The sequence below is a fragment of the Lasioglossum baleicum genome, chromosome 5 (genome assembly GCF_051020765.1).
Source record: "Lasioglossum baleicum chromosome 5, iyLasBale1, whole genome shotgun sequence".
In the NCBI taxonomy this organism is placed as follows: domain Eukaryota; kingdom Metazoa; phylum Arthropoda; class Insecta; order Hymenoptera; family Halictidae; genus Lasioglossum; species Lasioglossum baleicum.
Window position 1 is genome coordinate 18,664,746 of NC_134933.1, and position 24,508 is coordinate 18,689,253.

Consider the following 24,508-nt stretch of genomic DNA (forward strand, 5'->3'; position numbering starts at 1 on the left):
TCAGTCCGGTTCCTTTGACTTTCCGATTACTTTCATTTACTGTCGGTATCGTATTACGAAGTGTCAAGAAGCCTGCAGCGCCAAGCGAAACGCAGTTAGCAGTGTTTCATCAGTTCCCCGGTCAAAGCGCCGGAGCGTCCCTTTGTTCCGGTCAGATATCCGCGCCGCGACGCTCTACTATCGCGGAAGTGCGTGCGCTCGCCTCGGTTTCGGTCCCGACGCAACGATCAATTGCTGGAAGCGCGTTCCGTGACCGAAATAACGACAGAAAGAAAGTAACACGTCCATCTCGTGCGTCACAGATGAAAAGAAGCAACAGCGACCGCTGGCAAAAGCCTCGTCCACACGCGTTGCTCCGCGATATTTTGCTTCTGCGAGCTTGCAAGCTGAGGGACTATGTTAGGAAGTCACCTCGAAGGCTGCTGAAGCCGCTATACATTTATCATGGCGGTTGCCGGAAATGGCAGTAACAAGGGGTTGAGTTTTAATTCGTTTGGTCCGCGTGAAGGTATGCTTTGCAAATTTTTTCCCGGAAAACTGAATCAGATACATTTACGAAACTTGGCAGACACATTCGCACATGTTTGGACCACAGTCAGGAATTTTTTCTGGATTGTTAGAATCAAAATTCTGGTGGCGGTACATCGGGGATGATGACTGAAATGCACAACTCTGTAAAATTTGATAACGATGTGCCGAGCAGTTCGTGAAAAGAATAATTTTTAACAGGCTCGCTAATTGAACTTATTCGCTGAATAACTATCAGAGTTTCGGAGCGAGTTGTATAAACAACTCGTCGAAGTTCCATAACGATGCATCACAAGTATTTCATTGGAAAAAAAATTAAGTCCACCGCGATTTATTCATAAATTCTTAACTGGCGGACTGGGTGAACTTACTCGGCGAACAACTATCAGAGTTTCGGAGAGAGCAACTTCCAAAAATTCATGAGTGTGTGTAGCTGAAACATGTATGAACGACCCTGCGAAGTTTCGTAACCGTGTGTTAAGTATCATGAGTATCGATGGGTTCCGGTGTGCACGAGGCTTGAAGGTCTGGGTTAGGTTGTACCGCCGGTTGCACCAGCGCAGTAGCGTCCCGTCCGCGGCCGGTGCATCGCGTCGCGACAGGAAGGGCGTCCCGACGGATATCAGCGTCACCGACAGGCCGGTTGAAAGGGATTAACGACGCTTGTCGAACGGCGACGTCTTCTCGACGTCGCGACGTCGCTCGCGGTCCGCATGAAACACACACAGAGAGAGAGAGAGTGAGAGAGACAGAGACGGCGAATATAAGAGAACTGCATTGCGGTGCAGTGGGATGCAGTCGACGGATTTAACTGGGAATCCGTCGGTTTGTGCATGCGAATGCCGCGCCGGCCCTTCGCGATTCTCGACGTTTCTCTTTTCATTCACGATCGGCTAACTGTTATCAGCTAACCGAGCTTCGTAGCTGTTTCAATTATTTAACGACCTGATTGCGGATCCTTGTAAAAGCTGGACTTTCCAATAACCACTCGATGGAAACCAGAGGAATATTAAATTAAGAATATTAATCGTTAGGGAGGATATTAAAGGTTTGATACGATTTATTCAAATGTTTGTTTCGCTGCACTTGGTTCAACGTTTCTTTTAAATGCATGAGGATCTACAATCTGTTGACAACTTCAAGAAAGAGTTCAAGAAACTATTGAAAAATCAGGTTCCCAAATTATTTATTAAGCTTGTCGCTGTTGCCGGAAGTCGGCGACGGATCCTGCGAACTCTGAAACAGTTCCTAATTTGTTCCTAACTTGTTTGTGTTATAGTTTCAATTTCTGAAGGGGCAAGGGTCAATTTTAATCGACCAAAATTCTTGAAAACATCTGTTAATGTTTCTGCAGTTTTATATAAAAATCTGCAGTCTAGCGATGCGACTTCAATTTTTAAGTAGTAAAGGATGATTTAAATCAGCCAGGGTTCACAAGAGACATAACTTCCGACATAATCTAACAGTCTCAAGAACACACAAAACAATTAGAACCATTCAGAGTTCACGAGAGGATGCGTCGCCGACTAAATTGGCGGATAAATCTGCATTTTCGCGTGACATTCGAACACGTCGGCACACAGAGACACAGACACCACTGGAAACTAGCTTAACTAGCAACTAGTTAGTTAATCCGTTAGCGCTCGAGGCGCTTCAACGAGCGAGCGAGCGAGCGAGCGAGTAGGCTGTCACAATTCCACGATGCAGACATCGTGGTGTCTCTTCGAAGAACCAGCTCGAACACGCACGATCCTCGCACGCATCTGGGTTGCGTTCATTGTTCGAGAATCGGGCGACGGTGTTGCTCGCAAAAGCTAAAAAGACAACGAGAAATAGACAAGAACGAAAAAACAGAGGGAGAAGAACAACGACTAAAAAGGGCCGACCGAATAAAGAGAAAAAGAACAGCGAAACGAATAGAGCTACATATATAAATGTATACATATTCACACATAATACACGCGCGAACACACGTGAGTAGATCCGTGAATGAACAAGACGGAAACACGCGAAGCGAAGTTCAGGACTCGATGGAGAATTCGAATTGAAAAGCGCAAAAGAGCCCCCTCTTTGAACAACGACGCCGGCGAGGATCCGAGACACTCGTCTTGCAATTAGTGGCTTGTCGAACACAATCACGATTATATTGCACCTGGCATGCTTTGTTTTTACTTCGATCGATCGATCGGACCGTACACCTTTTGCCAACGGCAGCACGGTTGCTCCACCGACATACCTTTCTGTTTCGACACCAGTTCTTGTGTTCCACCTTTTGTTTCGCCGACTGTTATTGCTGTTGCGTATCGCTGTCTCGTGTATATATCTATCTATCTATCTATCTGTCTATCTGTCTGTATATCTATCTATCTGTTTCTACATCTGTCTATTTAACTGTCTATTTATCTGTCTATTTATATATCTGTCTATCTATCTATATATAGTTGTCTGTCTGTCTGTCTGTTCCTAATTTTCGTAGTCCGCTGTTTGTTACATGCTCGACCGTCTGTCCTATCGAACTTGTCTGTTCAGTAGCAGCACCGTTTTGTCCGCTTTCCTCCTTGATCTCTCACCAGTCGTCGTTGACACACACGTTTTTATCTCTCGCTGTTCTGTATTTTTTTCTCTCTCCGCATGATCTATCTATACATATAGAGAGTATGTGGACAAAACTCTGTCTCTGTTTTCTATAATACGAGAACTACTCGGTCTGCACGTGTTGAGGACTGTGCGCCCTCTTTCATTCTTCCCCCCTCATTCCTCTCGACATCTCTCTTCGCTCGTGGTCTCAAGTGCGCGATGATACTCGGACAGGAAGAACCGACTACCTATGGCGGACACATCGATCCTGCGGCACCTGTATCGATCATAACCAGGGACCCGAACTGTTATAATCGAAAAGAAAAAAAGTCGTGGAATAACGAGTATTTCATCGAGTAAAATCGTATTGGTTACAAACAAGGATTATAAGCGACCGAAAACTTTTTCTCTTGTTGGTAAATGTTATCGTTGAGAGAAATTCATTTCGATCACTTATAACAGTTGTCAATGAGAGAAATTTATTTCGATAGCTCATAACAGTTATCAATGAGAGAATATTATTTTGATCGCTCATAACAGTTATCAATGAGAAGTTTATTTATTATTTATTTATTTTATTTATAACTAGGTCTAAATAATTCCAGAGAATCTTAAATCGTATACGTTGATCTTTGTGAGTTAATTTTGTTAAGTATTGTATCATACCATAAAGATCAGGATTTTTATCATTTTTTAAAATAAATTTGCTATAATTAGAAGATCTAGTAGGATTATTATAGATCGTAAATCGCGAACTTCCACGAAAATAGGAGTTTGTAGGAAATTGGTAACTAGAATGAAAGTTGAAGAACAAAATTGTTAGAAACGATGTGTTCGCTGCTAAGAGGGAACACTAGATCTTTCGTGGGACGGTTCGTTAACCCTTCAGTTGAAAAATCAAGCGGGGATGAGGAAAGAGGATCGATCGGTGCCGCCGGAAGTGTGCCGCGCGAGATCGCGTCACATTCCATCTCATCCGAAATCGAGTGGCGAGAGTAGCTTCTCTCCGTGGCGGGCAATTGCTCGTTCGAGAGAGAAACGGGATCACGGTTTGGATGTTCGCATGTTCTGCCTTCCGGAATCATGCTCGAGGAACTCGGGACAAGATACAAGTGCGATACCAAAAAAAAAAGAAAGAAAGGAATCCGTGATGCAGACAGAGAAGGAGGGACAGTAATCGTAGAAATATAAAAACAGAGCTAGTCTAAGAGAAAAAGAGAGAAAAAATCTTAATTGAAGTGTGATCACAGAGAGTGAGAGAAAGAGAGAGAAAAGAGAAGGAAAGAGGGAGGAAAGAGAGAGAGAGCGAGAGTGAGAGAAAGAAAGAAACGTGACGTAGAGCTTAGAATAATTTTGTCTTATGAATAGCCTTGATATATGTATATGTATTTCTATAGACCTGTAGATACGAAAAGAAAGTGATCGAGAGAAAGATAGAGAGAATATTCGAGTGAGTGGAGAGAATGAACGATAGAGGGAGAGAGAGGGAGGGAGAGAGAGAGAAGTATAGAGTGAAAGAAGATGAAGTTCTTTGAGAGAAAGGGAAGAGAGAAAGAGATACATATTGGAAAACGCTGGACGAAGAGTCTAAATTGAAACATATCCGCAATGCGAATTGTTCCAGGACCTAAAGAAGCGCGGTTCCCACACCTGCGACATGCAGGCCCTACAGCCACTTCCGGTCCCAACTACCACCACCACCACCACCAACACCACGCCTGCCATGACTACTTCCGGTGGACAGCCACCGCTTCCGGTATCGGAGACCGCTTGAGTCGATCGCCGAGACCAATCACGAACACCATATCCGCTATTACGAGAATAAACAAATTGTAAACAATTATATCACCTCCGACAAATTACCAACCACCGTCCTCCTCTTCTACCCGATGCGAAAAGACGAAAAGTGAACAATGGCCGACCGGCCGGAAGAACGGTGAGCCTGCATTTTCACGATCTAATTATTCGTCGATTCTGTGTGTGCCTTTGTCTGTGTGTGTCTGTGTGTGTGTTTGTCCACGAGGTGCATCGGCCGAGCCCGGAAGTGGCAAAAACATCCCGGAGGATCAATGGGTTTCTCCGAAACAGAATTGACTTCTTTCCAAATTCTACTTTTCTTTTTTTTCATTTTTTCCATGTCTTCTTGATTTATCCCGTCTTCTTTTTTGTCTTGCCGCTGTTATTCGATCTTCTGCACGCAATTTTGTTTGAAGGTTTTTCAAGCTCAATCTTTGACTCTCGGGCCACTGCTACTTCCCTCGGCCCACGCATCCGATTTTTATTAAATTTGCATTCTTTCCAGCTTTGATCGCCGGACATAGCTCCCTTCGTTTGACCAAGAATTAAATAATAACTCGGTCGTTTCCCAATATTTTATGATATTAGGTTGGCCGAAAAATATCATGGTATCTGTCGAGCTTCAATACAAATTACACTAGATCATGTTTTCGAAAATACGAAAACTATGCAACGAAAAAAAGGGAGAGAGCCTGTATTTCACCTAGAATAATAAATTCTATTTCATAAAACCGCGACATTTATTTTTGCACGTCACGGTTGTACCGGAGAGAAAAACGACAGGACTTTGCGGCCAAGCCAATATATTTAAATAACAAAGGGAAATGTACAGGCAGTGGAAAGGCGAGGAGCTATTTCCGGTGATTCACGGACCTCTTCAGGTCCTCTTCAGCGATTGCTCGTCCATTCGAGGACGAGGAAGGAGGGAGAAAGAGGAGCTAGCATATGCCGTAGCGTTCGGAGCACGTTTTTAGACGCAACGCTCTATCCCCCCATCCTTGTTTGCATGGCTACAGCAAGAATCGACCACGGTCAGCCCTCGGGGATCGATTTTCCGTTCGATTCGACGCCGTGGAGATCTGGCCGCGGGGGGTGGCGAGCTTGGCTACCCTGGTTTCGCCGAGGCGCGTCGCCCCCTCCCCCCTAAATCCACGCGAAAGTCCTTCGTCGTTGACGTTGATCAAGTTTTATCGCTCCGGCCAAAGAGCTACGGTCTCGCCACGGCCCGAAAGGGCTTACCGTTCGTCCGAGAAGACGCATCGGGCTTTGCTTTTAACGCGACAACGGAGAATCGGGCCGCTTGAACGATCGTTCCTCCCGTCGAGGACACTTAGAGCGGCCGAAACGGTCCGGCCGAGGCTCTAAAAGCGATTAAGACAATTTAAGAACCCGTTTATGAGTTACTTTGTGCTCGGATACCCGGGGGAACGTGGTGGTTGAGATTGTGGTTGACCAGTCAACAGCTGTCGATTTTTCGAGCATTTGGTTCGATACGAAGAAGAAAACGAAGGGACTTTGAATCCGAAGAAAACACTCATCAGCTGAAGAAATAAAGATACCTTTGGTCAAACTATTAGGGTCAACACACCGATGCAAGTCGGAGAAAGAGAAAGCTCCCAAGAAATCCAATGAAACATCACCGAATCCAATCGATCAAACGATGACGAAAGCCTTCCAATTTCCTCGGCCCATCCCACCCACTTCCTTAGCCCGTCCCACAATTTCCTGTGACTCCTCCCACAAATTACCTCGGCTCTTCGCGCAACACTACTTCTCCGCAAGTACACGATCCTCGGAACAACTGATTCGTGGCACGAAAATCCAGGCATTCCGTCGAAAGGGTGTAGAATTCCAACTGGAACACTGTCGGAGTGAATCGATCCGATGTTGTCGAAAGGGATCGGACAATGTTATGACAGAGGAAGAGTTTCGGGGCAGCCGCATCGCGGCCTGATGGAGGAACACATTGCGGTCCTCGTTGGTTTTATACGCGACCGACGCGGTCAACATTAGCGTTTCGTCAGGGTGTTCCAGGGAAGGTCGTATTGAAAATAACTTTAATAATACAAGATATAGTTTATTTTCCACTTCAGAATTCCGCAAAACGAACACGTCACGTCGGTTGCCTGGTCAGAGCTCAAACTAACTACTAATTGCATCGCAAAACAAAGAACTGCAGAGAAGAGTGGGCGCCTCCTCATTAGCCATTATCGTGGCGCAGAGCGTGAAAAGCTTACGTTCCAACAGGTCGCAAAGCTGCTTTGAGAGCGGCCGCTGGCCGTTGGCTCCGGCGTCCATTTCGAAGATGAAACCCCCGACCGCGTTTATTCAGGGATCAAAATAGCGAGTCGAAGATTGACTCGAACCTAACATATCGACTCTGCAATCCGCGGTTCTATCCTCTGTGCGGGTGCAAATTAAACGTTCGCACCTGCTTCGTTCAGGAATGCGTTTGCTTTGATCCTTCCGATCGATTAAATGGCTTGTTAGGTAATGGAACGGCGAAGACGACGCGTTCCCGCAGCCTCTGTACACCTTGGCTTTGCCAGCGTACGATATCAATCAACAATCATTCGTTACAGGGGATTCCAACTGTGCCTTTTGAAACCAATCGCCACAGGTTGCGGCTCAGAGATTCTACATCCTCAGAGACAACTGATTTGTCGCTTTAATCCCTCGTGGCCTAATGATTGCCTCATGATTAACTTTGCTAATTTGTATTCAGTGATGACAGTTTCATCACTTATTCCACATATATTTCTTTTTTGATTTATTATTCCTTTAAACCGAGTGGTTTATTTAGCAAGTACAATATGTGGCTTACGTTACATAGGTCTTACATTGTTTCTAAATTCTTGCGGAACATTGTTCGAGAAAATTTATAAATTATTTTCAGGCCGCCTACAGGGTCTGTCCGAGAAGTAATGCGACCACATTTCTTTTTAAATCTATTGAACATATGAGTACAAACCTTTAAAATTCTTCAAAGTGGGATCCTTGGGCGTCGACACATTTTTTCCAGCGCGATTTCCATGCTTCGTATGCTCCCTAGAAGGCGTTATCTGGAGCCTCTCGTAGTACCCTCGTCGCAGCCTCGTCGAGCACTTCCAACCAAAACTTTTCCGTAGATTACGGGGAAAACAGTAAACGATACTTCTTAGTTGGATCACAACACTTCCTCAACCCCCGTACAGTCCTGACTTGTCTCCCGCCGACTTTTTCTTGTTTCCAAAAATTAAAAATGTGCTAAAAGGATGCCATTTCGAAAGCGTGGAACGCGTCAAAGAGGCTGTGACGAGGGTATTACGAGAGGTTCCAAAAAACGCCTTTCAGGGAGCATACGAAGCATGGAAATCGCGCTGGAACAAATGTGTCGACGCCCAAGGATCCTACTTTGAAGAAATTTAAAGGTTCGTACCCATATGTTTAATAGATTTTTTTTTTTAAATGTGGTCGCATTACTTTTCGGACAGATCGTGTATTACGTTCGTTCTCATAGTCCGGGATTAAATTCGTAAGAAAAATTCTCGCTAAAAGAGTGTTAGCATCCTTGAACATAAATAACAAGATTCATCTCGTTGCTAAATATTTTTGGGATCAGTGTCGCTCTCGGTCCCCGTACAGAAATCATTGAATCATGCGAGGGTATAAGCGTCATTGTCCCGAACTAACAAGGTCATTTCCGACATCCAGATTCTCGGTCTGATCCCGTCGACCTCTGGTTTGGGTCCGGTCACCGGAATTCCCGGCGTGCTCTCGAAATTCACGAGGCGGTTTCCACGGTGGTGGATCGAGAGAGCGAGAGAGAGAGAGAGATGAGAGATCTCTCTCTCTCTCGAGTCTATCTCGGTTCGGGATATGTATCGTGCAGCCACGGCCGTGCTTGACTTTTCATTTAATCGCGTTTACAGCGCAATTCGACCGGCCGATAAGCTTAGCCGAACTGTGATTCGACCCCGTTTCGGCTGCGAGCCGGTTACCGAGTGGACGGAATCGGCCAATCATCGATCGCCTCAGAGAGAGCCCCGTTTTGCTGAGAGCATCGCAGTACCGGAGAGCCGGGGATGAAGTGCCGGCCGGAGAAAGGAGTTGATCCCCGGAAACCGGGTCGGAGAGGCAAATTTGCACAGGTGAAACGCCGCCCCCTGTGCCTCCTTCTTCAAGCCCCCCTCTCCCTTTTTGCCCTCTTCTTCAATCGCTTAGCAGAGTTGCGGCTTCCTGATCCATGTGCAAATCGCGATGCGTTTGGATTGTGGCTCGACTTATGGGATCTTGCTCGAGTGCCAGTGCGTGATTTCGGGGTCTTTACAGCTAGTGGACCATCTGGCAGGGTCACCTGACATCGCTCTATTCTTCGTGAGCTGTGTCACAATTGTACTTCGAACGATTTACGGTAAACTGTACAATGATTGGCAGTGCCAAGAATTGATAATAAGACTTCTTTCAACGAATTGAAGTCATATTTCTAATTTGTTTTAATTATTCAAAGCATTAATCTTTCGAGTATTAAAGAAAATCCAAAACTGTATATCTAGTAATTGGCATAGGTGGCAATTAATTAAACTTCCATACAAATAAATGAACCATTCGTTGGCACCTGAAAATTTGAGGTTACGTCTGATAAACAGTCAGAAGTAAACGTTAAATAGGTTATTTGATTTATAATTAATCTTTAAAATTTATAATTAATATACCCACTTATTACATCTGTAGTACAGTCCGAAATTAAGTTATACAGCGATAAATACAGCGATAAAAAGTTATACAGTGATCATCCGTCGGTCTTAGGGTAGATTTATAGTGACAACATTCGTGACAACATTTCGACAGATACTAAAGAAAAAGTACATATGTATTTTCTTTGTTTTTCTTTTTTTTTCACTGCACAGCTCACCTCGCTGCTCCACTATAAATCCATACTTACTGATTGTCCTCCAGCGTTGCTAACAGTCATATGTGGAACTCTGTTATGAGAACTTACAACGTTGCTTTGAAATATGAGTAAGAAGCAATATAAAATGGTTGTGCAGTGCCAATAACTAGTGCAGTGCCAGCAATAGTACAGTTTACCCTAGTTCAGTGGGATCGTCAGGATGTAGGCATTTTAAGTTGCCCCTTTTGAATATTTGGATTCAAGGTTAATCGTACCTTATGTCCGACTTTTTAGAGGATGCAATGATCTTTGTCTCTACAAAGCCCTCTGGCGGATCACTTGGTAGAGTCCTCTAGAGTGTCCTTCATGGTACGATTGAAAGTTGGATTTTCAAGGTTAATTGCACTTTGTGGTCGTATCAGGAAATTTGCTATTAAAAATGGTTCTCAAAGTAGCACAGTTCAGATAGAGCTTGGAAACGGTTTATAACCGTGTAAGGGGATAGTAGAGAAATTGCAAAGTCTTATCTATGCGCGAATAACTCGATTAGTGGTCGCGTTGACTATTACACTTTGATTGAACACTTTCCGTCATGGTTGATGGAGCCAGTTCAGCAACTTGGAACGACTCGGAACCTCTATCGACCTGGGAAGTTTCGAGCGGTGATAATTTAGTAGTGCTGATGGGGGCTGAAAAGTTTCGATCCCGATGATACGGGAGCTTCATAGGCAAGAATGGTGACTCGTCGTTTCTGTAAAAGCTGGTCGAAGTAAACATTACCGCCGAAAAGATTCGAATTCCAGACTGACAGGATTTTGGTATTTCATTATTACAATGATTTCACTGAAAAGATTAAACACCAGGAAAATAGACTATGTCTTTACATTCATAGCTTTGGAACACCTGTCGATCGCGAAGCAGTGCGAAAAGTAGTTTCAACATCGCCGAAGGTCTTGAATAAATATTATCCAAGGGCTATCGAGAGGCCGACTAGACCATATGTATACTAACATGAGGCAACAGATGGTGCCTTATCGCGTGCCCTCTTATAAAGTCTTGAACGTCATTCGTAGACAGCAGGTGTCCCAATACTTGCGCGACCATGCTACCGAGATCGAACTCTCAATTCATCCCCGACAGAGGTCTCACACAAATCTCCCTTTTGAAACCAACAAAATTCCGTTTGCTACATTCATTTTTACCCACGAAAAAATGATTCAACACAATATCGAGACATGGAATATTCAACGGGAAACACGGGGACACTTTATAATTTATTGCCTACACGAAAAATTCTTGAATACAGTTTTCAAAAATATGATATCAAACACTATTGTATCATATCCTAAAGATCAGGATTTTCATCATTTTTTAAAATAAATTTGCTATATTTAGAAGATCTATATATATAGTAGGATTATTAAAGATAAAAGATTAAAGATTAAAATAGAAAATTCTTGAATACAATATTGAAGTATAGCAGAAACACGCTTTCGCTGGGAACTACAGATCCACCGACCAAACACAAACTATCTCGGAAAACTTTCGACTTTAGACTGCAATACTAACTTTCCCAACGAACCACCGATATCCTCCCACCTCGCCCGAAGCACATTCCCATCGCAAAAACCCGCTTCGACCGCGCGCACACGTGCCGCGAAGCCTTAAAACTTACAAGGCTTTCGAGTTCGATTGAGAAAGCACCTTCCTGACTCGGTATGGATATATTCAACGACCAACGAACTCGCCCCGATAATACAGAAACGCTGGTGGTTCTACTTATTGCCAGTAGATCGTGTGCGTTTCACTTTTTCCGTTTCTGGCAGCCTCTCGAAATTACTTCTCCTCTTCATCCGGGCTAGGTGGCTGCTCTCCGGCTAACAATCGAGAGTGTCTTCTTTCTTCTGACCCGTGACCGAGTTCCAGAGAGGCCTAGTTTCACCTGTGGTCACTTGTCTGGCTTCGTGGAACGTCGTGATAAGCCGCGAACACTCGGAATTCGGCCAGAGACACGTGGCATTCTGTTATTTCCGGTTGCTGAATCTGGGCACGATTTATGCAACCATTTACAACGACGATTACCTGAATCATTGATCAGGATTAATCCGCGTGTTCTTTAAATTTGATCTTCCTGGTTTTTTGAAATTCATTGCAACTCGATTTTTTATGTAATCGATATAGAGCCAATCACTTCAAAATTTCGTTAAGATCAATCCTCTAATCTGTCACAAATTTTCCTGCCACACAAGACTCCTTTTTCTTTGAAATGTACTCGTATCTCGAGATGCCCAAAGGCCTATGAGAGCCCTTAAAGAATCAGGTTTACTCGATGTCCCGCCACGTTTTAAAGAGGCCATTTCACGTGCCACAACTTTTCGAAGCGATTTTTGCGAGCTTTAACGTCCTCGCAGTTTAGCAACGAGGGCTTTTTTCCGCCCTCGTTCCTCGGCAGGCGCTGGCCTTTGAGAAAGGATTTCCTCCGTTCGTTATCCTCCTGGCCCCGCTATCCGCTGGAAAGTGTTTAAGTGGGAATGATCTGGCCGTGGACTGAAAACGTTCGGCAATCTCCGTGAAAATGGCACTCTTCTCGAGCTCTTTCCACGGGATTATCCCGGACGGATCACATCCAGCGCATCTTGTAGAACGGCAAACTGTTTTGTAGGAATCTGCTGGATAAGCCAACCGAAGCACTCGCTGTTCCTAGAAATTTCGGCCATTCTCGTTTCTCGGATTTCTGTGATGCTCCTGAATAAATTCTGTCTCAAATTCCTCGGAACGGTGAAAAGTAACGGCTCTTCTAATTCATTCATCTGTCGGATATATTTAAACATTCATTTAGACACTTCAGAGAACAATTTGTAAGCCTTGTGAATTTTCCAACAACTTTTGTCTCTGTTTCGCTGTAAGAAATCGAATGATTGTACAGCTGAAAGTTAGAAAGAGTAAGACAGGGAAAACTGGCGAACAAATTAAAGTAACAAATTAAATTGCAGTCAATACATATCTTGAGCAATCCGTTAAGGTGAAGGCTCCCGAATAAAACCGTCTTCGATTTACAAAGAACTATTACGTAATGACCAGTAGCTAAACATTAATGTTAATAAAAAAAGAAAGTATCGAACAATGGAATACCTGTAACCAAATGCTCGATAGAATTGTAGCAGTAAAAATCGAGAAACAAGAAAGAGCGAAAACTGTTTTCGAGATGATAATTTATTACCAGGGCTAGATCGTATCGAACGATTCATTAAAGAATTGCTGTACGATTCACACGGAGAAAGCATTAAGCGATTGCCATCGACCGAGCATTGATGGTAATCAGAAAAATGCTCGGACAATAAAACACCGACGATCAAACGCTCCGGAGGAGCGTAATCGCAGAAATCGAGAACGAGAGAAAGAATCGCAAAAACTGCTTTTAGCGTGGTGATTTATCGTCGCAGCTAGATCGGATTCACGGAATAAATCAAGTCCTGGTGGATCGGTTGAATCCTCGTGAATCCAGAAGGAATATCGACAGCTTTCCTTAGGAAAACACTTGCAAATTGATGGAAGCTCGCGGCGCAGGAGATTGAAAGTCAACAGCGAAGGGGAGTCGTGGAATTCATAACTCGGAATTCCAGCCACAATCTCAGCTACCATATTCCCTCGAAAAAGAACGAAGAGAAAACGAGACACGACTAAATCGCGAAAGATGGTCGTTCAAGCTCCCGATCTCGATCAAAGATGACAGGTTAGAACTACAGATCTACAGCAAACGGATGGCGATTTATAATTTCAGTAACGAAAAGAGAGAAAGAGAGACGGCCGCTTTGAATCAGCGTTTGGAGGGCGATCACCGTAGCAGATGATCCTGAAGAGGTTCGAAGGACGTTCGTGGATCCGGAAGTCCATGGATCGACGATCCAAGACGTCCTCGAGGAGGACGGGAGCCGCTCGTCCTCGAAGGGCATGGATTCCGGCAGGATCTAGACGAAGAGGAGCGTTCTGGATGATCCTGGAGCCGGAGCTCGACGCGTTTTCGAGGACGATGATTCGTTAATGCACGCACACAAGCCTGCACACCTTGTTCCACCTGTTCCGCTCGCGAACCCGGGGATCCAGGCGATTTTTAAACCGTAGAAAATGATCCAGCCTCTTCGTCAGAGGCGATAGGACGATTAAGAAAAGAAGCTTTTCTTCCGCGGAGCTCGGTTAAGTCCATTCGAAATGGAAACTGGTCAGAACATTTTATCGGAGTGCTGATCGAGTACTGAGATATTTTTAGCGTGGGTCGATTAGCGTTCGAAACTTCGTAAACGATTCAAAATAAGGAGAATTCTTTGATTTTAGCATTTCGCCGATTTAAAAGTCTGAGCAACGGTGTTGAAAAGAAAAATGAACGGGGCAGTTAAATTTAATAAAAATGAATGAAACTTTCAACTTTAACGCGTTAACTGTCTTATTGTTAGATCAGTATTCTCGACATTCGAACCCCGTGAAACGGGGTCTATAGTGATCGTCCTGGGTTCGCGAACGCATATCGGACTCGGTCCCATCCCTTCGGCGCCGATTCGATCTGCTCAGCGCTCCTCAGAGCTTCTCAGGACACTTCGGAGCTTCTCAGTGCTCCCCAGAGCCAGCAACGCCACTTAGATCGATCGGCGCCGTTTCTATGGAGTCTCTTAACTCGCTAGGTTTAACTAAGCAACCGATAATCTTTAAGGAGGACCGAGGGCGGGTGGTGAGGAAAACATAACTTAAGGGTTGTGGGGTTGGGATGGGGGTGTAGAAAATTGGCGGGATGCTTTACGATCGGAGCTGGAAAAACGAAACGCCGACGAGACCCGAGCCACGGTTTCGACTCGTGTGTCCACGTATAATCGATTTTCCTCGGGGTCCCTCGTTCGGGTCGGTGGGTTTGGGGGGAGGGGTGGCCAGAGAGAGGGGCGCGAGAGAGCTCGCGAGAAATCGATAGGGGACGTTCCGTCGATTCCAGCGAGAGGAGAACGCGTCCTATAGGGACCCACGTACCTTGGTACTCTAAATAGTCATAAGACAATGCCCTCGTTCTTTCAACAAAACTCCCTCGACGAGTAATGGTTTATTTCTTTCACTTTCGTTTCCCTAGCCGATAAGTCGTCGATGGCGCCGATTCGCCAGTTGGATCGACCCTGGATCCTCGATCCTTTCACGTTGTTTCGATCCAAGTGGATTACGAGAATAAAGGATTGTAGACAAATAAATGAATACGTTGAAGCTGCTGCGACCGTTGCGTCGGCGAAGAGGATTGATATATTGGGAACGTGAAAAATGGTCTTCTCGCTTTTGTTTTTAGGTTCGCGTGATTTATTATAGATGGATGAATAAATATACCGAAGCATAACTAGATTATTGGTCGATCAGAAAATGTTGCCGACGAGTAAAAGAACGAACAATTTAAATAATCAGTTAATTCGAGCAGATGAACAAGTTGTTTCAATTGGAGGAGCGTTCAGAGGATCGATGGATCGAGGATCGATGTCCCAGAATTTCGCGAAAGGATCGGCGCTTTTAATTTTCGCCGTTCGTTGATTCGCTGTAAATAATCGTGGAGCATTGGGGAGTCTCGTGTTATCTGTAATTAACTTTGTAATTAATTGTAAACGATCTAACGTGCGAGGACGAACAAAGATGATAAAGAGAGAGGAAATATATATATTATATTATAATTGCAAATAAAAAAAAAGAGAGAAGAAGGAATATATTATATATAAATATATACATAAAGATACAGATATACTATACAGGTAAAAGAACGTACATGTACACACGGACAAGTACGCGATCGAACGTGTGGACGAGCGAATAAGAGAGAATTCCACGCGTGCAAGTTCACCGAAAAAAAAACACACACACACCCACAGTAACACATTACACACACATAAACACACACGAATACTTGCAGCACCCTCGCGTCGCGCAATAAAATAAAATTCTAAATCAACTTTCAAACTAGAATGCGTGCCTGAGTGCGTGGGAGACGAAAATCCCTTCGAGACACCGAGCTTTTGTCTTCTCGAGCTTTCGTTACGATCTCCAGGTGTGATTCGCCATCTGGAAAAATAATCTTCTTATCGTACATCTGTGTAAATACATAATTTCCTCTCGATTTTTACTCGATCCTCTCTGAAAATGAATAGCACGCTAGTAGGAAGCTGAAAATTTCCAAAGTCTGGGAGAACGATTAATTGGTTCCTTTAAATGAGCCTTTTTCGAGGGCTTTATAAGAAACTGACATCCGCGTTGCCCGGAGAAATTAATCTCCATGCTGAAGGATTGAATAAAATAAATTTCCCTAGGGGTTGAAAGGATTAGTGACACATTTTGTTAGAGAACGTTGTCAGACAGTGGACTGTGGATTTTTATGGAAATGACAATTTTTAAAAAATAATTTCACGGATGTCTGAACAAGGGAAACATTTCCTTCATCGATTATAGGATTCTTCCTAAGCGCAAGGCAAAATACTATTAAAGTAATTAATTCATACTAGAAACTAATTTCTAAAGAGGTCAACGATCAATTTATCCCTTACATTTGTCGACAACTGTAATAATTAAAAGCTAGTTGTACAGCGGTGCCAAATATCTGTTTGCATAAATATTCGCGGTCCAACAACAGCTTCTCCTCTTCAACCGACATGATCGATTACAAAATGATCGGCAGAGCGATCAAAGTTTAATCTCCGGCAAGATTGAACTCTCCGGCGAACAATCTGGCAATCTCGCAAATCTTTCAAGCGGACTCGCGTACATATTGAGATCGCGAGGCTTTATTAAATAAAAATAAGAGGTAGTCCTGCGGGGCGCGAGTCAAAGAAAAATGGCGTTCGAAGGAGCGTCGAGGTAGAAAATCGACAGAGTGTTATCGCGCTGGAAAAAGCTTGCACGAAAGAGACAGAGAAAGAAGGAAAACTGCAGCTCGAGGTAGACGGTGCTCGGTGGCTCTTGGGCGACGTGGAGAAAAAAGACGTAACCGCGAATATTAAATAAATAAAAGAGCAAAGAAGATTATTATATTATATGATCGTAGAGATAATCGAGAGTAATGTGTCGGGTGCTTTGTCGTCCGACGAGCTGCTGCAGTTCGCAACGGCGCGTTCAAAATGGCGAGAAAAGAAAAATAGAAAGACGGAAAAATCCGGACGAAAGTTTCCCGACTGGGTGGTGGGGGAGTGGTGTTCGAACAAGAGAAAGCAGAGAAAGGGTAGAGAGCAGCGGCAAACTGGTGGCCGGAGATTCGCAACCGCGGAGGATCGCGTTTTCGCGAAATCTCGGTTTTAAGTGGAATCGATCGGCCATCAATTTCCATTTCTTGTTTCTACCCCTGTTTTTTCCACCGAAAGAACGCCGAGCGAAACGAGCTGTTCCGCGGCCGTTATCGAAGAAAAATGGCCGACCGGATAAGCTCCGGGCCACCATCTTGCCGCCGCGAATTATGCCAGGAGCAAAACCTGAAAGGAAACGGATAGAGGAGCAGCGTGCGTGAGTAACTTCAAGTCTAGTTACCGAAACTAATTAGTCTCTGGTTCTTGGCGAGTAGTCGCGACTTTGCTTCCGGTCCGAGGTCGAATCCGATTCGGATCCGCCATTTGTTAAATTCGTCGGTGTGCGTGGCCATCTCGATCGCTGAACTTCGGTACATTGATTTTCGCTGGATCTCGGTGATCTTGATTCGATTTTTCCGAGCAGTTTTCTTCTCTGGAACGTTCCGGAAATTCAGAGAACGTGGGCGGTTGCAGGAGATCGCTGAGCAGACGATTTTCTGGGGATAATGGGGAGAATAAGGAGTTTCTTGTGACACTTGCGGTGCTTCTGCGCTGGGAGAATGTACTTCGATGTCGGGAAAAATGTGTGGAGATGATTTTACACTGGAACGATGAACAGGAAGTTGGAATTGAATCCTGACGATTTCTTCCAGTACCAATTTATTCATTTATTCGATATCAGAACATTTATTTTTAATGTATCGAAGTGGAAGATACGATTCTTAACAAATTTCAACTTTTCATATTAACAATATCGAATACCGGGAATAATAAGCCGTATTTAATAAAATCTTTCGAACCCGGTCTGCGAAGTACAATTAAATGAAACGTCTCGAGCGAATGTTCGAATCTCGGCCCAGTGACAGGTCAAATTAGCAGAATTTCGTGCCGATGACGAGCAAACTATGCCAAGTTAAGTATCGGGAAAGCATCCCGAGACATTCTGCCTCTCGCCAATGGTTTTCGGGGCGAGTTGTGCACGGCTCCCTCTTCTGAAACGGCAAACTAATAATTAGGCTGCGGAACTACGTACAAATTTTGCAACTAAATCGCAAAGTAAACGCACGGTCTCTGTGTATCGTAGTTCCTACCGGGCCGAAAACTTTCTCGAATCTACAATCTATTGTTTTGCAAACAGCTGCGAATATTTCTGTCGGATTATAATTTCAAAAACACCGGAACGGAGTTTCAGCGAAATAAATAGAATGTTTGTATGCGATCGCAATTTCGAGAGACTCCGGGAAGAGTTTCTTCATCTCCCGGTCAGGAATTATGTCGGGAATAAGTGTAAAATATTTAAAAAAGCGAGAGTAGACTAAAGTCTCCCCTTCTCATACATCGAGTTTTGCATCAAATTTGCAAACCAATAGCCTAATTCACTTTGCTCTTAATAAAATTAGTCTTGCGTGGGTCCCCTCTGATCCTGGGTAAACATAAATAACAAAAATATCGACAAAATACAAAAATCATATAGAATGGAATTATTCTAGGTTCGAGTTAAAATAGCTCTGACTACAAACGCTTAATAAAAATTCCATCTTCCCGTAAATATTTAAAAGAATGTCTCTCAGCGCATCCACACTGCATCACGTCGCGAACACAGATCCATTTCAGAGGATCGATCTCCGGCGATCGAGAGGGAAGCAAAGAACATGATAACGAGTCTTTCAATTCACTAACGTACTGCCAATTTTTCCGAAGCGACGTGTAATAACTTTAATAAGGGTTCAAGGCGGAGCGAGTAGGGGCGGCAGAGGACGAGGACGATCGCTCAGTATCGTTTGCCGCTTTGATGTCCTGTCGAAGGACTTTGGTTGCGATCTTTTTATCTGCCCGATGGGAAACGGTCTTCTGTTGCTCGTCCTGTCGAGCGGATCCTTGATGGAAAATCCGCTGAAAAGTTCGGCGGAGGACGGCGGAAAAATGTCTGCCGTCGCTGTTTCTCTCTTAAGTCACTTTCAGAAACAGCAACGGACTTTTTGATCGTCGAACCAAGAATTAGAAGGGCGAACAGTGGAACTGAACCTTTCGAAAATTGCAGAAATTAAGCAGAACTTTACCGGTTCCCCTGGAATCGCGACTCTTGGGCTGCGGATTTTTACGCTGGAAAAAATTTGGTTTCTTTTTCGAATGACTTTTTTGGCAGGCCTCAATATCGTGTAATATTTTAAATGTTCCAAGTCGTACGAACTTATTTCATTGTAATTAATTCAGTGTAGTCCATTGTAATCGCACAAAATCCGCAGTCGAGTGATTCGTTCGGGCGACAGACGCTTGTCCCGTATTCACGTAAAATCTTCTCCCCAGGTAAACACGATCTAACATTGCACAATGGTAAACGGAGGAACATATTTGATGTTAGACGCATAATTCTGTAATTTTTTCATACAAAGTTACAGGCCTGTTGCACGACACGCAGATTAAACGAATCGACCACCAAAAATTCACGAAATAAAATTCTCTGGCACTCGCTCTATCGCCATCGGTTCCCGTAAATACATCTGAAATCAATCAGCAACGAAAAAATCGCGAATCACGAAATAGCTCGCACACCGAATGAGTCGACCACGAAAATTCGGAAAATGAAATTCCCCGGGCACATGGTCCATTGCCAATAGTTTTCGTTTTTGCGTAAATACATCTGAAACCGATCAGCGACGAAAAGAATCGCAAATAAGTATCAAAAGCTCGCGCACAGAAGAGAACCGAACAGTAAAAGATCGTAAAATGAAATTCCCTCGTCCGAGCACTCGTCCCAGAGTGCCGGACGAGCACTTTAAACCCAGCGAACCGTTCATTTCATCCGAAAACAGGCTCCGCGTTTCGTTTGCGTAGCGCTCCAGTCCCGAAAATCGAATTCGCGTGAAGAATCGCGGTCTAACGATTACAACTGTGCTCGGTTTATCGCGGGACAAGCGTCGACGGCACGGAAACACGGGCTTCACAAAAGACCTCTGTCCACGCCGATCAAGAATGATCGGGTACGGGGGAATGGGAGAAAAAGGAAGAGCAACGGCGAAACGAGGAGAAACGGCACAAAAGCGAAACAAAAGGAAAAACAGAGCGGCGTTTCCACCGATCGGCTTCCTCGGGGATTGTGTCGGGCGCGATGCTCGCTCGCCCGGAAACTAAAACTCTGCTGTTCACCTTCTAAAAAGAACCCCTTTTCGTTGTTTATTCAATTGACCAACCGTTTAAAATAATAGTAATAATTCTCAATTAGAATCACAATTAAAAGCACCACTCGAAGACGAACTTTTTGTGGATATAATTCTTTAAAAACAACAATCGTTTCGTTTCCTTGAGATTCTGACAGATCTCGCGCGTGTCCTTTTGCGTTGAACATTCTTATCTTGAATTCGAAAATACTGTTTTGTAAGTTATTGATAAATGATGCTCATAAGTCGCATTGGTTTAAAGGTTGTGAAAAAATCGATCACCTTCATGAAAATACTGTTTCCTGCATTTTTCTCTCCGATCAATTGTACGATAATAAAGTTCATTGATTCGAAGATCACGGAGAAGAACGAGTCACTGTTAAGTGAACATTATCAACTAGATTTCTAACAATTTTTCTGTTTATTTAAAAACCTGAACAGCCGAGCTCCAGGATCACCGAGCGACATCGTTCGCGAATAGCGTTGCCAATTCTGGTTTGTCGCAATTATCAACGATTTCCTTCGCTCCTCTGCAAGCCCCGCCACTCTGCCGCACGCGTCCGTGAAAGGAAAGCGATCCTTTTGTAACCAGGACACCGTCCACAGGACCTGTGAGCGTAGCAGGATCGCCGAATGTTCCTGACGCGCTCCGCCGTTATCCGCGATTTGCGGCGATTCCAGCCAGGTGCGCGGGAACCGCGAAATCCTGTCGCTCGCGCACACATTTCGCAGAGAAACTGCCCTTTTTCAGCTGATTTCAGATCCTCGAGACCCTCCGAGGACTCGAAGAGGTCCTTAACGGATCGTGCTGCGCTGGGGAAGTCTGGCCGAGGCACTTCCAGTTGATTAAGAATCCGTCGAATGGAAAATTCGATATTTTTCTTTGGGGACAAGTCGAGTTCCTGTGACACGTTCTTACCAGAACGTGTATCTACCAATTAACCGTCAAGTGACACAACTCAACCATTTCGAGTAAAATAACTGAAATTTAAGATTCGGAAATATTATCTTAAAGAGGCAGCAGAAAAATCGAACAACATTTTCGAAATTTCCCGACACGTTTCGGTAAAGTAAAAGTCAAGTGGCGCAACTAAGACGCAGCTCGCAGTATAAGTTCAATTAGCAGCGACCTATTGAGACTTTACGGACAGGTCAGTCGTTCCCTAACGAAGCACTGAAAATTTCACAGAGAGCGAAGTTCGCAGGCGAAAGTTCGCAGCCCGGGTTTCCCAGCGCTGCAGCCTCGAACGTTGCGAAATAAGCTCGGATTTCCGAGCGAATTTCCGGGCGGAACCGCGACAGAGTTTTTGCGGCTCCCAGTCCCGGGCCGTAATTAGACAATTATATAATGTACACTCGTAGCACGTGTCGTCGATCGGAGAACGAAAACCAGCTGGCGACGCGGTAGCATCTTGCCAGCGACCAGACGAGACACGTTAGCCGTCGAAAATCCCGTTGTTCGGTATATTTTCTTAATGAACTCGCGAACGGGGACCTCGTCGCTTCACGATCCATCCGACAATCGATTTTTTCGATTCGAAATCGACGGAACAGTTTCAATAAATCTCGTACTATGTCAAAGCTCACGATCTCGGTCGTTCTAGATCCGAAATCTTCGATAGTTCGAACGAACGTCGACGGCGATTGCGATCTGGAAGCGACGGGGTGGTTAATTACCCAGTCAGTAATTAATCTTGAGGCTCGAGAGACGATAGGATCCCTTGACTATAGTGTCCGGTTGTGTAGAATGATCTTTGTAAGCGGATGCGACCGCCAGCGGGCACTGTGTATCGATCTTTTGGCAATAACGATATTTTTAATCGAACCTGTAAAAAATGTGAAACGTTAGAACGAGGTGTAGAGACAGTTGAGAAAAAGAGAAAGAGAGAGATATGGATTGGGGATTTTTCTGAGAATGATTCACAGATAATGATGGCGTGTATCGAAAGCGGTAACGGCACGTTGTAACGAGTACACCCGATAGATGTAACTAGGAACGGGGTGAAGACGTTTTAGCCAGAAGGTGTTGTCCGTCTTCGGTAGCTTCCACGCCTTACTCAAAAGTGAAAAATAAATGAAAATTCATATTTAAGAGAGCCTGCGGCGTCCTTCATTTCGATTCTCCAATCCCTCAACGCTTCGGTCGTTTCCCGAAGCTGTAATCCGCGTACTACTCAACTCCTGCAGATTTTTAGTGAGCGTTCAGCTTTAATTCAAATTACAAAATTTAACTTTACATCGCTATTAAAATTACATTGTTATCAAAATTACACAATTTTAACTGTACACTATTATTGAAATTACACACAATTTTTAAACTTAACAGGAATTTAGCTTCACGCAATTTCTCAACCTACACAATTTTAACCTTACAGAATTATTAAAATTACACAATTTTAACTTTACAGAAGCTAAACGTTACAAAATTATTAAATTTACACAATTTTAACCTTGCACAATTTTAACTTTACAGAAGTTAAACGTTACAAAATTATTAAATTCACACAATTGTAACTTCACACAATTTTACAACATACACACTTCTAACTTCGCAGGAGTATTAAAATTATAAACTTACATCGCTTAAAGTGACGGAATAAATATCTGAATCCGAATACATATTATATGAAATTCCCCTGAAAGTCCTATCTCAATAAAATCTCGACACTTTCACGAACCAGCACATTGCAGTTAATTTCAATGGTTTAGCATCAATTCAGAACTGTAAACTTCGTTTGTATTTCCAGTCCCAAGTGAAAAATATCATCGAGGGTAGTAAAATATTCTACAGCGGCCGATATAAATTGATAAAATCCGCGGTGTAAACGTTCTTTACAACCCAGTAATACCGTGCGCGCACCGACACGCATTCTAAATTATTTAAGGACGTAAAGCACGTATGAATCGATTATTCTCTATATCGGTGCGCCACGAACCAGCCTAACATCGTGTTTACCGCTTTTACCGGCCATTTATACGATATTCAACGGGCAGTGTTCGCTCTCTCGACGGGCTGCATTTCGTGCACTTTGGTCGGTTCTTCAAGGAAGCGACGTAGTGGACGAGAATTTTTCAGGTTGGTCTTGTGCTTGTATGTCTACGTTCAATTTTATGTGGTCGTTCGCAGTGACTAACTTCCACTGTCGAGAAATTTCGCGACACGTGTGAAAAGAGGTGCGAATGGGGTGGAGAAAATTACTTTGGAAACTTTGCATTTTGGGAACCGGTCTTGGGACGTCTGTGTATCCTTGTGTTCGTTGTATACTGCAACTGTAGATTAAAAATTTCAGGTCAGGAACTTCATTTTGTTTCTGCTAAAGCCAAGTTGAACATTGCTCGAATGAGGTGATGGAGTGAATATTTGAAAAATGGCTGAGAGGAAAATTGCATAAACTATACAATGAATAAAACTGTCTTATAAAAATGTAGAGAGCTCAGGAGTTGTATAAATGAACCAACTAACTTAGCAACCAAGTTAAAAATTGTACAAATCCTTGGTGACTTTAAGTTTGAGCATTTCGAAACGACAAGGAGAATATTAGAGAATTCGATTAACATTTTAATGAAATTTTTTAAGCACTGACGCAGAGGATTCCGAGGAGCATGTGTTAAGATTTTCTCGTATAAACAGTGGCAGCACAATGCACAGCGAGAAGCTGTTACAACATCTAATTTAGCAGAGTCATATGCAGGCTGTAAACACGTCGGGATCAGCACGTGCAAAGTGCAGCTAAAGGCTGCGGGGAAATCTAATTTAGAAGAATCGCATGCAAGGTGTAAACACGTCGGGAACAGTGCGCATAAAGGGCGAGGTGCAGCTAAAGGTTATTAGAAAATCTAATTTAGAAAGAATCATATGCCAGGTGTATACGTGTCAAGAGCAGTACGCATAAAGGGCGAGGTGCACAGCGAGGCTATTAGAGTACCCGTCCCCGCAAGGGAAAATAAATCATACTAAATATACTCCGGGCCGACAAGAGAACAATCTGTTCGGTCATTAATCATGCTAAATACTAAATCTACGGATTCGATTGCTGGATACGAGAAAAAAATCGAAATTTCTTCCCGTAATAATTAGATTATGCAAAAAACCACAGGAACATTTCCATTAAGAACTATAATCAACGAAAATGTGCGGGTCACAAGTAAACGGACCATCGCGATGGTCCATCGCAATTATAGCTGCGCAAAGTCACGAAATACAAAAGATTGCAAAACGAAAAATGGTGGAAGTTTCTTGGATCGATTGAAGCTACAAATAGTAAACAAGAGAACCGTTCTTCCACTCA

The 24,508-nt window shown here is 43.7% G+C and overlaps 1 protein-coding gene across 3 annotated transcripts in view; it reads left to right on the top strand.

The window, feature by feature from the left end:
- The window catches only part of Shal (potassium voltage-gated channel protein Shal), a 181,468-nt gene extending 159,153 nt beyond the window's left edge, over nt 1-22,315 (top strand). For all 3 annotated transcript variants that reach the window (XM_076423706.1, XM_076423707.1, XM_076423708.1), the window contains 2 exons: nt 4,730-5,041; nt 13,557-22,315. In XM_076423706.1, coding sequence (XP_076279821.1) covers nt 4,730-4,879 — 150 coding nt within the window. In that variant the 3' untranslated portion in view covers nt 4,880-5,041; nt 13,557-22,315. The remainder of the gene's footprint in view (nt 1-4,729; nt 5,042-13,556) is intronic.
- The last annotated feature ends 2,193 nt before the right edge of the window (nt 22,316-24,508 follow it).